Below are 15,732 nucleotides of genomic sequence, written 5' to 3' on the forward strand. Positions count from 1 at the left end.
CTGGCGTTTCCCAGCACTGTAGGGAATTCAGCACAAATAGCATGAACCGTTGAGATTGGGGCTGCCGCTGTGGATGGAAATATTTGAGGAACCACAATTGAAGTGGTCTCATCTGTAGTCTGGCGAAGACAAGTACTGTAGTGGTAGCGGCCATCAGACCCAAGAGCTGTTGAATCTGCTTTGCTGATGCATCTCCCTGTGTTCTTATCAGGTTGATGAGAGCGATAATGTCTCCCACACCTTTGGGAGGGAGAAAGGCTCGGCAGACTGTCAAATCCAAAATTGCTCAAATAAATTGGACTCTCAATGAAGGAAGGAACATTGACTTTTTTAGGTTCACCCTCAGGCCCAACACATCTAGGGTGACGAGCATTAAATCGATATGGTTGAGCAGAGTCTCTCTGGAGCTTGCCACCAACAACCAATCGTCTATGTATGGAAAGATCCGTACACTCTGGAGACAGAGGTACGCTGCGATGACGATCATCATTTTTGTGAAAACTCTGGGCGCTGTCGAGAGTCCAAAAGGGAGGGCTTTATACTGAAAATGGCTTTCTGTGACTGCAAAACACAAAAACTTCCTGTGAGATGGGAGGATAGTTATATGAAAATATACATCTGCTTTGTAATGTTGCTTTGTAATGTTGTCATTCAGAATTTCCTATAGAAGATAAACTGGTTGAGTCCCCTGAGGACCCAAGAGCTGTTGAATCTGCTTTGCTGATGCATCTCCCTGTGTTCTTATCAGGTTGATGACAGCGATAATGTCTCCCACACCTTTGGGAGGGAGAAAGGCTCGGCAGACTGTCAAATCCAAAATTGCTCAAATAAATTGGACTCTCAATGAAGGAAGGAACATTGACTTTTTTAGGTTCACCCTCAGGCCCAACACATCTAGGGTGACGAGCATTAAATCGATATGGTTGAGCAGAGTCTCTCTGGAGCTTGCCACCAACAACCAATCGTCTATGTATGGAAAGATCCGTACACTCTGGAGACAGAGGTACGCTGCGATGACGATCATCATTTTTGTGAAAACTCTGGGCGCTGTCGAGAGTCCAAAAGGGAGGGCTTTATACTGAAAATGGCTTTCTGTGACTGCAAAACACAAAAACTTCCTGTGAGATGGGAGGATAGTTATATGAAAATATACATCTGCTTTGTAATGTTGCTTTGTAATGTTGTCATTCAGAATTTCCTATAGAAGATAAACTGGTTGAGTCCCCTGAGGTCCATAATAGGATGGAGTCCTCTGTCTTTTTTGGGGACCGTAAAATAACAGGAGTAGAACCCGTGTTGATGCTATGCTGCTGGGACTGGTTCTATAGCGTCCTTTTGAAGAAGGTTCTGGATTTCTTACAGGACCATATCAGTCGAGGCACTGAAAAGATCCTCACCTTCAAATGGAAGGTCCTCAATGAGAGTCCTGGTGTCTTGCGGTAGGGCAGTAGAACGCAACCAGGCATGACGTCGGAGAGTAACTGCTGAAGTCAGCATTTTGGTGGCCACATCCAATGTGTGCTTAGCTGCATTGAGTTGATGCTTAGCCAAAAGCATTCCCTTCTTCTGAATCCTGTGAGCCTGATGGTTAGAGTCCTCAGGGAGGGTTGCAATAAATTCAGACATCTGCTCCCAAAGAGCAAACTGATATCTCCCCATACATGCTGTATAGTTTGAGGTTTTGATGCCAAGTGCTCTTGCAGAATAAAATTTTCTTCCAAACAAATCAAGTTTCCTTCCTTCTTTCTCAGAGGGGGTGGAATGACTGCATCTGCCCTTGGAGGAGGAAGTGACTATGGCCGAATTAGGTTTAGGGTGGGTAAACAGAAATTCAGCACCCTGCTCCTGCACCTTATACATACGATCTACCCTTCGGCTCGTGACGGGGGTAGATGCCGGTTGAGACCATTGGAATTTAGCCACCTGAAGGAGGACTGAAGTAATCGGTAAGGCAATCGGGGTAGAGGTGTCCATCTGGATGATATCGAACACGGAGTCTGTCACAGTAGGCAGGGGCTGTACCGTAGACAGAGTGAGCGTGTTAGCCATCCGCTTGATGAAATCACCATGGGATTTTAAGTCTTCTGAAGGGGAGATTGGGAGATCATCGCCCACTTGTTGAGGTTGCGAGGGTTCCACCGGAGGATCGAGGTTTTCATCCCAATTGGGAGGAAGCGTCTGAAGAGGCGGAGTGCTCAGATGGCTCAGAAAAAGACATAGGTAACATCGCTATCAATGGAGTTGGATTCAATGGCTCTTTAAACTTTGGAACTGTCAGGTGCAACAGCTTGGGAGGTTTGCCCGTTGGCCTCGATGGTTGGGGCCTCACAAACTCTATGTGAAGAGGTGGACTGAAGGTCCCATTCCATTGGTTGGGATGGGAACCATGGCATACTGCCAGTAAATGGATAGACCCCATACCTGTATTGCCACTGCCATTGGTCCCAGGAGGGCGGTGGGGGCGGGTGGATCAGACCTGATCGTCGGTCTTGATCATCAGGTCAGAGCGGTGAAGGACGGACAAATGCATCAGCTCCACGGTCTGAGTGCAGACTTTTGACACTGGAAGACCGGGAGATCTGTTTCAAGTTCATATTGTGCTCAGAGTTAGTGAGCTGGATAGGACACAGCGAAGGTGACCACAGTACACCTTGTGGCTGCTCTCGGGTCAAAGAGTCAAGGGAAGCAGCCCTCATAGGATTCAGTTCCAAGGCCCTCCGAGGGGTCAGCGGAGATTGCACAGGGGGCATTTTCTTATGCTTTTTATGCTTGACTGGCCAATCGTCCTTGCCTTCCCTGCATTTTTTTGGAGTATGGGCTAAGGACTAAGATGTCTGGGCTGAGCGTTTCAGCATCGGGTGGTCGACATCTATGTGAGTCGATATTGGGGACAGCACAGCCGTCGAAATTGACGCATGCCCTGAAGTGTCCTGTGACGACATCAGTGAAAGTGCTAACTCCAAATGCGCAACGCAAAGTCTAGCAGCTCTGTTTTTCCTTGTCTGCTTCGAAAACTTCGCGCAATGAGCACTAGAGTTCACTTGGTGCGATTCCCCGAGGCACAAAACACAAAGCGAGTGTCCGTTGGGGGGGGGGGATCTTGCTGCCGCACTTAAGGCACCGTTTAAAGAAACCCCGGAGCAGGCGTGAAAATCCCTTTTGCTTTCAAGAGGAATCAATCAAGGCACACTATATCCCAGAGGTGTGACGCACAGAGACCATGAAGAAAGATCACTTGGTGTGTTATTAATGCTCCTTCACAGACTACATATGAAGAGCAGTATTCAACATTGTCCAATGACTGGCAGGCAAATATCCAGCTTTTAAAAATGAACAACAGTAGTGTAATGTTTCAGACTCATGGACAGGGGTCACCACTGCCTTCAGTAATGGGCAAATGGAAGAAATAACTTTGAACAAAATTCCTGTAACACGCTACTTATATGGAACTATTATTTCTGAATGAATTCTGAATAAATTCATCTGGCCCCTCCTCCCATAATTTGCTGTAAACTGTTGGGTCACTGGAATATAATGCCTGCTCAGGATCTTTCTGAGAGCAATGAACTGTTCCATTGGGGATTTTTTTTTTATAGCCTCTGGCCTCCCTTCTCCCTGTCGTTATACCATGCTAGGACACTGGAAAATGGTTTTTCAGAATGTCATCTTGTTTTAAGGGTTAGTGATTTTATACTATCAGGGTTGGTTTTATTGTCGTAACTGCCCTGAGCCTGCACGCAGGAAGGGTGGAATAGAAATTAAATACATATATCTTAATGTGGCAATTTTTTGCATTGCACACTAATATTATTTCATTTTTTAAAATATATGTAACAACATTCATTGGATTAATAATGCAAAATTAAGGTTTGAGCTGCGGTGGCTCAAGTGGTTTTCTGAGAGCAATGAACTGTTCCATCGGGGATTTTTTTTTAATAGCCTCTGGCCTCTCTTCTCCCTGTCGTTATACCATGCCAGGACACTGGAAAATGGTTTTTCAGAATGTCATCTTGTTTTAAGGGTTAGTGATTTTATACTATCAGGGTTGGTTTTATTGTCGTAACTGCCCTGAGCCTGCACGCAGGAAGGGTGGAATAGAAATTAAATACATATATCTTAATGTGGCAATTTTTTGCATTGCACACTAATATTATTTCATTTTTAAAAATATATGTAACAACATTCACTGGATTAATAATGCAAAATTAAGGTTTGGGAGGTCTATAAAAATGCTGAAGAAAATAGCCTTCATCAAAATGAACAAAGCTTTGGGGAAGTGAAAGTTTTAGGGGGGGGGGTTCCTATTTGAAGCTGGCATTTCAAAGGGATGGGACTTTCCATCCAAGCTCTCCATCCTCTGTGAAGTTCTGAACAAGCTTCAGTCAAAAATGTAGGCACAACATCGTGCCGTGCCCTCTTCCCCCCCCCCCTTCCTCAGTTCTAATATTCAGGTTTACTGCATGAACAACTTGGCATCTGTGGGTTGTACACACGTCAGACTCTGTCCTTTCTCCAACCACTGCTACCCAGCTTATTCAATAATCACATATACAGGCGGGAAGCCAGACATGGTGGCACCAACACTTCAGCTTATAAGGGCGTCAAATCAGTAAAGACAGATTCTGCCTCTCATCTGCCTGCCGTCTGCCTTTTCATTGGGATTTTTGGTAATATTTTTTATTGTTTAAAATGGCAATGTTATATTGGGATCTGATTAGTTTCCCTTGCTTCCTTAATAAGCAGCAGGTCTAACCTTGCACAGGAGCTTCTTGCTCTCATCAGGGCTCATTTTACTCATTGAGCGAGGAGGCTATTCAGGACTGTGAATGTATCTGAACTACTGTTGCATTTTTCTCTTCTTCTTTGATAACTTTAATGCTCCCATCCACTCCACTCCAGTCTGGTTAGCTTTCAGCTTCTCGTTCTGATATGTTTGTGCAGACACAACCCTCTTCATTCCTTTCATATTTAGAAAATGACCCTCTCCCATCCCTAGCAAATTCTAGGCATGGAAAAACAGTTCAGAGAACAATATCCTTGCTTTTCCTGACATCACCTCTGTCCTTGGGTTAATTTGTAGTTCAGCCACCTCTGACCTGCAACGGGAAGACCTTCCTAGAACCCAGCTTCCCCTGAGATGTGACCCCGGTCATAAGACTCCTGGATCAGAAGCAAAGTCTACTCATTTTTTTTTACAATGGCGAGCAGAAGTCAGTTTGGCATGGAGTCGGGCAAGAATGAGAGTTTCATTCTTTATTTCTGGATTAGGGCTGTCATCTGAAAGCTGTTTGGCAGATAACGGCCATCAATTTATCCATAGATAAGCCAAACTACTCATTTTCCATGGTGCCAAAAAAACCCCTTTCTTATTTAGCAGTTTTCCAGCCATCCTTACAAAATTGCCCATTAAAAATAATTACATTGGCTACACTTTCTATCAGTGACATCCCTGAAATAGGCCAATCTGACTAACTAGCTTTGTGACACCAAACCTCTGACTGCACAGGGTACTCATGTGACTAGTCCAGGGAGAATGAAGAGCCTGCAGTCAGGGAGGGGGAAATGGTGCTAAAGACAAAATAGTGGTACCCAAGTGGGTTTCAAAAATAAAAAGGAACATTCTCTTAATTTTTTTAATGAGGAAAATAATCTACCTCCTCTAAATTTGCTGGATTTTAACTACTGAAACTAGCCTAGAATATTCATTGCAAATCTGATTTAACCCATTAACCAATCAGCTCACTGAATATATTTTTTTTAAGTATGTGTTTTGAAGATACGTACAATGATCATTTCTCTCAATTTGGAAGTACAAACTATCCAAAGAAAAACTGCCTTCTTAAAAATGATTACTTAAATAAGCAGGAGATGCACATAGAGTGTTTTTCTTGCTGTCTTTGAGGGGGGTGGTTACAAATAGAAAAAATTATGCAGATTTGAAAACAAGATTGCCCCTTTTGTTACCTCGATTTTTTAGGGGTGGCAGAGTAGGGTGAAGATCTTTGTTACAGAAATCTTGATCTGTACAGCATTCAATTAATCTTCGTGGGTGAGACACTGGAGTGTCCTGCAACAGATATAATTTATAAGGGGTGAGCTGCAAATATACCAAATAAGTTAACACACAGTAATAAAACAACAAAAATAAAAATATTCTCAAAATGCTAAAAGCTTACCGGATGTGGCAATTGTGTATTTATGGATAAGTGTCATAGAGATGGATCCAATTGTATTATAAGCTGCCTTAAGTTCCACAAGGGAGTAAGGTGGCTAATAAGTTTTCAATAAATAAATAAATAAAATCCAACCAGCTTTTTCACCAGTGAAACAAGGGAGAATGAAGGATGGGGTCCCCTATGACCCCCCCCCAAAAAATGCTATGGTGTATCATGATTGCACATCAGCAACAACCATGTGGGATGTGGGCTTTAGTAAGGAGGGAAATTGGGCAACATTGTGCAAAAATGCTGGCTGGGCACAACCCATACTCTAAAATTCACAATACTATACTATGATCAATTCATCAATTCAAGATACTTCTTTTTAGAGAGAGAGATTAAAGGTCCTCAGCTGTGGGGCTCCTTTCCTACACAATTAACTTTTCACAGCTAATGTTACGCACTAAGATTACAATGGCTTCATAACTATGAATCAATCTCAATGCCAGTATATCCTACAGGTTAACACTCATGTCATCTATTATTCTGTCCCACCGCTTCTCAAATACAACTATATAGGTGTTTACTGGTTTGTGTTGATTGGCTACCAGATAAAGACTACAAATATCTTCAAAGCATGACCCCGTGTGCTAGTTACCTTACATGTGGTAGACGCTTTCAGTAAGTAAGAAGAAAGCAGCATGCCACCCTTCCTGATTAAACTCCAGGGAAATAAAAACACACAAAGGCCAGATCAAGTTTGGAAAACATTCTTACCCGACACTGGAAGTCGGAACCCTCTAACCCTAGACAGCCTGAGGTAAGAGTCTGTCCTCCAGAGTCCTCATCTTCTATCATTGCAAAACAATAGCCATCCGTTCTGAATAGGAGAGAAACACTTATTTAACCAGCAGTTCCCATAAAAGCAGTAGTAAGCATACTACATAATTCATAGATTATCTTACATTAAAGGATGAAAGGATGTTTCAAAGGCTGCGAAAATAAAACTCTTCAGTACTAGATTCACTCTAGAGAAGGATTTTGTTTCCAGTCAGTTCCAAGCTGCTAGGAATCTTATTCAAGATCCAAAGGCAGTAATGTAAGAGATGAGGGTATTGCTGGATTACTAAATAAATGCCACATTTAGAATCTGATGCTAGAAAACGTCAGTTAAATGTTGAAAACTCAGAATGTTTAAGTATTTGGACAAAGAGCTTGCCTGAATTTTGAAAAGCATGTAGTTTTAGGAAAATGGTAGCATGATGCCTGTGGGACGCAGTCTGCAATTCATCATCATTGTTTCAGGTTTCCCCAAGGGCCACGATAGGTGGAGAAAGCCAGTGAATGTTTGAAAATACTGAAAACAAACGGGGGAGGGGGGATTCAACCCAGAACAAATCAGGTAACCAAAAAAGGATGAAAAAAGAAGAAAATCCCTGGGTGTAGAAATGGCAAGGTCAATTTTTTTTAAAAGCTAAAATTATATTAAATCAAAGACTACTTCATTTTTTGCTTTTTTGGAATTGACTTTGCTATTTCTACATACGTGGTTTTTCTTCTTTTTTTCAACCTGTTTGAAAATGCTCACAAAAGTTTTAAAATACTCACACAAGTTACAAATTAATACGTGAAACAGCTGAGAAATATATTTCAGTTCATGCAAACCTTCTATTTTCTTAAGTCTATGAAGTTTAAACAAATTTTTTTGAGCCCTAAGGATATTTCCAGTACCACTTCCTGTTAGAAAAGTGAACTTGACTCAGTAGTCAGATTGGCTCAGTAGTCAAATTGGCTCAAAAGTCAAACTGACTGAGTAGTCAAGCCATCATTTGTAACAGCCACTGAATCCCCTGGGTCTCCTGGCTGACTTATCCTGATCCCTTCTGCTCCAAGGCCCAGTAAGTCATGAGAGCATTTGAAGAGGTGCTAGTTTGTGCTTACATAGGGGCTATACACGTCTCCCCTTCCTCCCAATATCCTGGGCACTGTACTTGAATTTGCAGCTTTTGTGGCCCTGTGCACCACCAACTTCTTCCTCGTGCACAGTGCCTGGGGGACTGGTAAAGCAGCTTCACAATGTCAGTGTTGGATATATTTTGCTAAAGAATGGGGGGACACAATGAGTGAGAAAGCGTCTTCCGAGAACTTAGTTTGCTCCTTCTTGAACAGCCTGATGTGCAATGAAACTGCAAAGAGAATTATACCACTACATGTCCTCTCTCTCTCTCTCTCTCTCTCTCTCTCTCTCTCTCTCTCTGTGAACAACACTGAGAAGCTTCCTTTGAAAATCTCAGAAGACAGTCACCAGGTGCACATCTCTTCCAGATTCCTCATGCATGATTCTTAAGTCTCAGACAAAGACCTTTCCCAACACCTGCTACCAAAGATGGTTTAACTGGAAAATATTTTCCGCCCATACACTAACGGGGCGCATTTTAGAATTCTGGCACCCAAAACTCCTTTATAATAAAGGAGAGATACATTCTTCCTACTCCCTGCAACTGTGTGTTATGCTTGTTATCTTGGCCAGGGCAGGAGTTTGCTGAATAAGTTCACTATCGGATGGTCACAACTGACAAGTGGGTTCAGACTGGCCAATATTGTCTACATTTACTAACACCACAATGTATGTTTATGCAGAAGCAAATCTCTTTGAGTTAAGGGGACCCATGCTCAGAATTGCAACCGCACAGTACTGGTAGATCTGAGTACTGAGCACCTTAAAGACCAGCAAGCTTTCGACAGTCAAAGCTAGCCAGATACTGGTATCAGCCAAATGGGAGCTTTGACTCTCGAAAGCTTACACCCCAAAAAACTTGTTGGTCTTTTAAGACGCTATTAGACTCAAGTCTTGCTCTTCTACTATGGAGTAACATGGCTACACACCTAAAACTGTATACTGTTGAGAAATTTAAATACGGAGTTTAACTGACTATGCAATGCAAGTCCAATACTGAGATTTTCTCATTATATTTGCTTATATAGGTCTATTTTTCATTAAAAACAGAAGACTTTTCCTGCATCTACACATTATTGCTGAGGTCTACATACCATTCCTGAGGCCAAATAACAATGTGTTCTTTTATTTGCAACGATGTTAATAATTCTTATTATGAATTTTTATTTTTTTCCTATTGTGCCCTGCTGGCAAAAGCTAAGATATGCTTACATCTTAGGTGTTACTGCTGTTTCTAGCCAGGGTACATTTGGAATAATTGTCTGAATAAAAAATTAATCCATTTACAATATTGTATTCTGTAACTATACCTCAACAAAAGTTTTAAACACTGTTTTACATTTTATATGTCACGTTCTGAAAGTAAGCGTGCAGTATTCAGCAAGACAATATTCCAGGTGTGTAAAAAAAAATTCCCCGAATGTCTTCCCCTTCATGGTTTTAAAATTTCCATAAATTCCACATCTCTAAAGCACAAAGAAAGGTGCACCTCATACCCTAATGTATAGGAATAAATGAGAATAAATAAGAAATCAGAATAACCTATAATGGAAAATAGGGAACATTTATTTATTGACTTCATTCATCCTCTGCTTTTCTCTCTCCCCAAGGGAACCCGGAGTGGCTTATAGTATTTTCCCCTTCTCCATTTTATCTTCACAACAATGCTGTAAGGTAGGTTAGGCTCAGAGTGTGTCACTGGTCTAAGGTCACCCAGCAAAATGCCATGGCAGAGTGGGGATTTGAGGGGTTAAAAAGAGGAATTATCAATATTGCAGTAAAGAGAAAAAAAATGGAGCAGCTCAACCTACACCCCTGCTTACACAAAGGCCAGTCAGAAAAGGCAAGAGCTGGTGGGATGGAATACATAGTTACACACTTGTCTACTTATTTACAGGGTGAGTTGGCAGTAGAATGATTATTTACAAAACCAAGCACAACTCAACCCTGCCACCTGCCACCCACTATTTCTGCACTTTTCTTCCATGTCTCACATCCAGTACACAACAGGAAGAAAAACTTTTAAAACAATGGAGCACAGTAAGGTAAGAAGAGAAGAAATGATTGGATTTATATCCTACCCTTCACTGCCCAAAGGATTCTCAGAGCAGTTTACAATCTCTTTTCCCATCCCCCCAAAACAGATACTCTGTGAGGTAGGTGGGGCTGAAAGAGCTCTTTCAAGAACTGCTTGTGAGAGAACAGCTCTGAAAGAACTTGTAACTGACCCGAGGTCACGCCAGCAGCTGCATGTGAAGGAGTGGGGAATCAAACCTGGTTTTCCCAGATTAGAGACTACACTCTTAACCGCTACACCAAACTGGCTGGTAAGCTGGGGGAGGGGATGAGATGTGGTACCTCTTGCCCACAGAGTCTGTATTTGCTAAAAAAAACCCCCCATTTGTGCTTTCTGGAATCAAGAATATTCATGTTTATAAAATGTGAATTACAGCCTTGTGAAGCCTCAATTCGCACCAGGGCTCTCTGGAGAAGGAAGACATATTTTAACCCATCAACCTACCCCACAGTTTTGCTTATCAAAACCAGCGTCCCTGCTCTGATTTAGCTTTTCAATAGGGAAAATGCTGTGTCCTTTAGAAACACATTTCTTTGCCTTCAAAAATTCTAACAAAGCTGAAAGCCTATTTTTGATCAGCAAAACCAAGTTGAAGTGTTACCTCCCTCTCCCTTCCCTGCATAACCTTCATGCAAACCGAGGCTACAACTGATGCTGCAGGAGCCTAAGATTTGTATTTTATAAAACAATGGAGACACAGGATGTTCATGTGACCTGATATTACCCTTAGACATGGGAATGTGACAGGTGTATAAATATGTGTGGATGGATTCCCCAAATCTAAACAAACCCTACCCAAATAAATGCAAAGACAGTCTAGTGATTGATTTACAAAGACAGACTCCCCTAAAATGTATCCTAAACAGGTTAGTTATAATTTGCTACTTCTGAAGCATAAGCTATTTATGTAGTCCAGAGAAGCAGGCATTTCCTAATTACTTCTACTGTACTTTAATGCAACATATGGGGGTAATTCAAGTAAGACAATTGTCCTTCTGGGTACCAATGATTATGACTTCATTGCTCAAGTTCAGGAAAGAAATTATAGGGAGGGCTGCCAAGAAGAGACTAAAAGACATCCATTAGGGCGGGATATTATATTAGCTTATATTTTATGTATTTGTATAATGTCTTTGATGCAGAGAAACAAACTAGGATAATTGAGGAAGACAGCAACCAAACATTGGATAGCAATTAAGGTTTGGTTTTGGGTTTTTTTCCTTCTTTCATTTTTAAAGGGACAATCAACTAATGTAGAAGCCTCCTTGTAGAGAAAGCACGGAACTTTTATGCCGTAAGAATAAAGACCAAACTAGGTGTATCCGTCCTTCTTTCCTTGGCAGATTCATCACTTAGTGGCAAGGAACAACTGGATCCAACATCAGTGTACTGTGCTTTAATACTACAACAGGATTTTTGGTGTGTTCTATTTTCACCAAGAGAGAACTTTTATGGCCGTGAAAAACACCTAAAAAAATGTAGCCTGTAACAGAAATGCTGACAGACTGTGAAGTAGAAGGTTTTGTTTTAATTAGAGATTACCTAGACCAAGGAAGTGATCTTAACGGAGATCTTTTTAAAATGTCAGATGAGAGAGATGTAGACCAGCAGCTTTGCAGCTGTTTAAGTTAGTCTCATTCGGGATGGAAGCTACAGCATCTTAACTATCAAACTTGGCCTGACAACTAATTTTTCTGTTCAAATAATCAAGAAACATCTCTGAGAGAACTTCCTTTTCCTCACACAGTTTGCCTACTCAGTGATTCTCTATAGATATGCCTATAAGTACAGGCCATATTGATATAGGATACAAATCCAACACGGAGAAGAGGAGATTGAGAGGGAACATGATTCCTCTCTTTAAGTATTTGAAGGGCTGTCACTTGGAGGAGGGCAGGGAGCTGTTCCTGTTGGCAGCAGAGCATAGGGCTCGCAATAATGGGCTTAAAATAAGGGCGGGAAGGTACCGGCTGGATATCAGGGAAAACTATTTTACAGTAAGATTTGTGCAACAGTGGAATCAGCTGCCTAGGGAGGTGGTGAGCTCCCACTCCCTGGCAGTCTTTAAGCAGCGGCTGGACAAACATTTGTCAGGGATACTCTAGGCTGGTCCTGCATTGAGCAGGGGGTTGGACTAGATGGCCTGTATGCCCCCCTTCCAACTCTGAGATTCCAACTCTGAATTAGAAATATGCAGTATTGTGATATAATGTTGTGATATATCAGCCAAGATATCAGAGTGAAAACAATCAGACAGAGATTATTGAAAAAATATTTCTTCCAAAAACCGATACATACTGGCATCCATCCTAGAATCAATTCCATGCATACAAAATAGTCTCTGCTGTGAAGCTTGGTTCCTCCTGTGCCAGCAGTTTTATTTCTACAAGATCATTGGTTTCCAGTGAGTCTTTCACAAACAAAAGTGTTTGTGCAAGAGGAAGTGCACTCCATGGCAGAGACAATCTGGCACACAGAGAACTTGTTGACAGGATCCAAGCCTAAGGAACTAACACGTACAGCTTACCTGAGGATTTGTGTTAAGAAAGGTATTCTTAAACTGGTATTTAAGATTAAGATTTGCAAAGTCCTAAGACTGGGAATTTTTCAAGCCAGAAATTTATGACCTGAATATTGTATTGGCCCTCAAGGTCTAGGACAATAAAATCTCATTGTAACGTAAAGGGTTTTTTTTTTGGATTAGATCTAAACTTTCTAACTGAATAGCTCATACGGACTTATGTAATGCACATTTATTGGAGGGTGGGTCAGTCAATAATAGAGCAATGCAACTGCTAAACTCACAAAACCAAGTTAGTGTAAGCACTACCCAGCTAAAATCATTCTGCTGTACAGGCAACAACATTACTCTCTTTTTTTTTGTATTTTACATTTGTGTGTGTTGCTCATGTGTGGAAGTCATGGCAACCTCTGGCAATTCTGGCCAGTTTGGTGTAGCGGTTAAGTGTGCGGACTCTACTCTGGGAGAGCTGGATTTGATTCCCCACTCCTCCACTCACAGCTGCTGGATGACCTTGGGCAAGACATAGTTTTGTTAGAGCTGTTTTCTCAAGGACAGTTCTCTCAGAGCTCTCTCAGCCCCCCCTACCTCACAGGGTGTTTGTTGTGGGGAGGGGAAGGGAAAGGAGTTTGTAAACCGCTCTGAGACTCTGAGTGAAGGGCGGGGTATAAATCCAATCTCTTCTTCTACTACTACTGGGGCACAGAGGACATTCAGAGAAGTGGTTTAATAGCCTGCCTCTGGCTTCCTGGCCCTGGTATTCTCTGGAGGTCTTCCATCCAAATACTTGCTAGGGTTGGCCCTGCTTAGCTTCCACATTACTTTGATGTCTACACAAACTTTAGGCATGTAAGAAATCACACTGAGTCAAAGGCCAGCTGCTCTGTGAAATAACCGTATCTGCTGAATCGGTTCTCCTCTGACTAGCGTATCCCAGATGTGAACAGAACAGAGAGGAAAACTTTGTTCTCTCAGACAGGTTCAGAGTAATATTTTATGCTCCGTCTTTGCAAAAGGAAAGACTTGGGGGGCAGTTAACACACTGATTAAGCCAGAAGGCACAATCCTTCAGCTTTCTTTAGATGCGCTGATAGAAGTTAGGGGTGGTATGAACCATGAAGAAGAACAGTCTCCTCAGAGAATCTGGGGGTCTTCTATTTCTCTTATTTCCTTAGAAAAAGACTCACAAATGATTATGGGAAGGAAGGAAGAGGAAAACAACAGTAAGGAATGAGGATGCTGAAGCCAGAAAGTGGTTGGGCCTCCCCCCCCTTTCCCCTACTTTTAAATTTCTAAAAGCTCAGTTTTCTGGATCAAAGCAAAATGCTCCTTTGCAGGACAGGTAACTTATTACTAATATGTGACTTTATATTTGTTTAAAAAAAATAGACACAAGAAGTCACAAAACAAAGGAAAAAGATCTTATGGTAGGGGGAAATGATATAGGAAAGAATTCAAATTTGATAGTAGTTTGCTGGATCAAGGGAAGGGTGGTAGAAAAGGAACACATACATCTGCATTATTCCATGGTGGCCAGTACACTAGCCCACCATATCTTTTCTAACTTGAAATTAAAGCTTTCCTGTGGGAGAAAATGGGCCTACACTTGGCATAATTCCTGAACAATTGTCTTTCATACATTCTATGTTCAAAGTTTCGACATACGAACAAAAAAGTTAAAGAAGTTTTTTAAAAGGACATAACTGTACAAGGGAGGAGCCAGATTAAAAATTAGGCTGATTTCAAAACCTCAAAACATGGACATATAACTACTGCCAGGTGATTGTATATATGAAAAAGTTAACTTTTATATGCAATAATGCTGGATTTGCACACATTTAGCACTTTTTTTTAAAAGAAGACCGAGTGTCTTTTGAAAACATCAAAGCTTTCTTATAGTGAGATGTTCCTAAAGGACTAGCAAACAAATGTCTGTTTGGAACTTCCCAGGTGCATGGTGTATTCACAGAGAGGGTTAAAGTTTCAAAAGGCTGAGGGCTAACATAACCTTTACAAGGTTTAGGGAGCCCTTTCAAAAGCTTTCACCTCTCCTGGAGAAAGGTCCTTGTTAATCAATCAGTCCTCTAAACACCTGTGCACTCAGCCGCCACCTCCTTCAGATACATTGACAGTATTTACATATCCTTTGTGCCGATGTAAGGTAACAAGGAAACCCAACACCCCAGCCTTGAAAAGCTACCAGAGACCATGGGATTCATTCTGAGCCCAAAACACACACATGAAATGAATCACCTCATCCCTCTTCTGAAATTCTATGTGCAAAGCAACTATTTTGGGGGGACTAAATTACTAGCCAGCTGCATTGTGGCATTTGGAAAAAAGCCAGCTGTATTATGTAACCAGGTAAATATTTGCAGTTGGATAAACTTCAATGTTTATACTCTTCAGAGTATTCTCCATACTCAGCATGAAGTAACACAAAAGGAATAGCTAATGCTACTACCTTATCTTAGGTAAGAACTGGCAACCACTCAGAGATTTAGAAAAGACAGTGAATACTTTCTTATTAGGTGTTAAAATATCATCAGCTGTTTAAACCAAAGAGGCATCCTAAATTTATTTGAACATAACAGTGAAATGAGAGGTCAGGACACAGTGAATTCTGCAAGAAAGTATATAATTAAAAGGAGACTCTTAAGGAAGAGGAAGACAGCTCTACAAGCTGAAATTTAAATTCTAGGACCACAATGCACTCTCTAAATTGGGGGGGGGGAGGTTGTCATAACTCCAATTGTAGAATCTGTTTTATTGGTATTTTTTAAAAAATGGATTGATAGTATATTAATAGAGAGAGATTTAGAAAAGAGAGAATAAAGAAAACAAAACAAAGAACTGCTAACCTTTAAAGGTATTCCAAATCGTCACTTAAGTGTTTATCAACATTCATGAATATCACAAGCATACAGCAGGCCTTTATAGCTTAGGCATTTAGAATAAGGGAATGCTTTTATTAGACCTAACAAAAAGCCACCTAGAAGTGAACAGACTTTGGAGTTCA

At 41.3% G+C, this 15,732-nt stretch overlaps 1 protein-coding gene across 1 annotated transcript in view; it reads right to left on the reverse strand.

Annotated features, from left to right (window-relative positions):
• Nucleotides 1-15,732, reverse strand: part of BMPR1B (bone morphogenetic protein receptor type IB) — a 169,184-nt gene that overhangs the window by 26,230 nt on the left and 127,222 nt on the right. The window contains exons 5-6 of the mRNA XM_015418684.1: nucleotides 6,936-7,038; nucleotides 5,965-6,067 (exon numbers count right to left, since the gene is read on the reverse strand). Of these exons, the coding sequence (XP_015274170.1) occupies nucleotides 5,965-6,067; nucleotides 6,936-7,038 (206 nt within the window). The remainder of the gene's footprint in view (nucleotides 1-5,964; nucleotides 6,068-6,935; nucleotides 7,039-15,732) is intronic.

Source organism: Gekko japonicus, unplaced genomic scaffold, assembly GCF_001447785.1.
Source record: "Gekko japonicus isolate JY-2015 unplaced genomic scaffold, Gekko_japonicus_V1.1 scaffold626, whole genome shotgun sequence".
Classification (NCBI taxonomy): Eukaryota; Metazoa; Chordata; class Lepidosauria; order Squamata; family Gekkonidae; genus Gekko; species Gekko japonicus.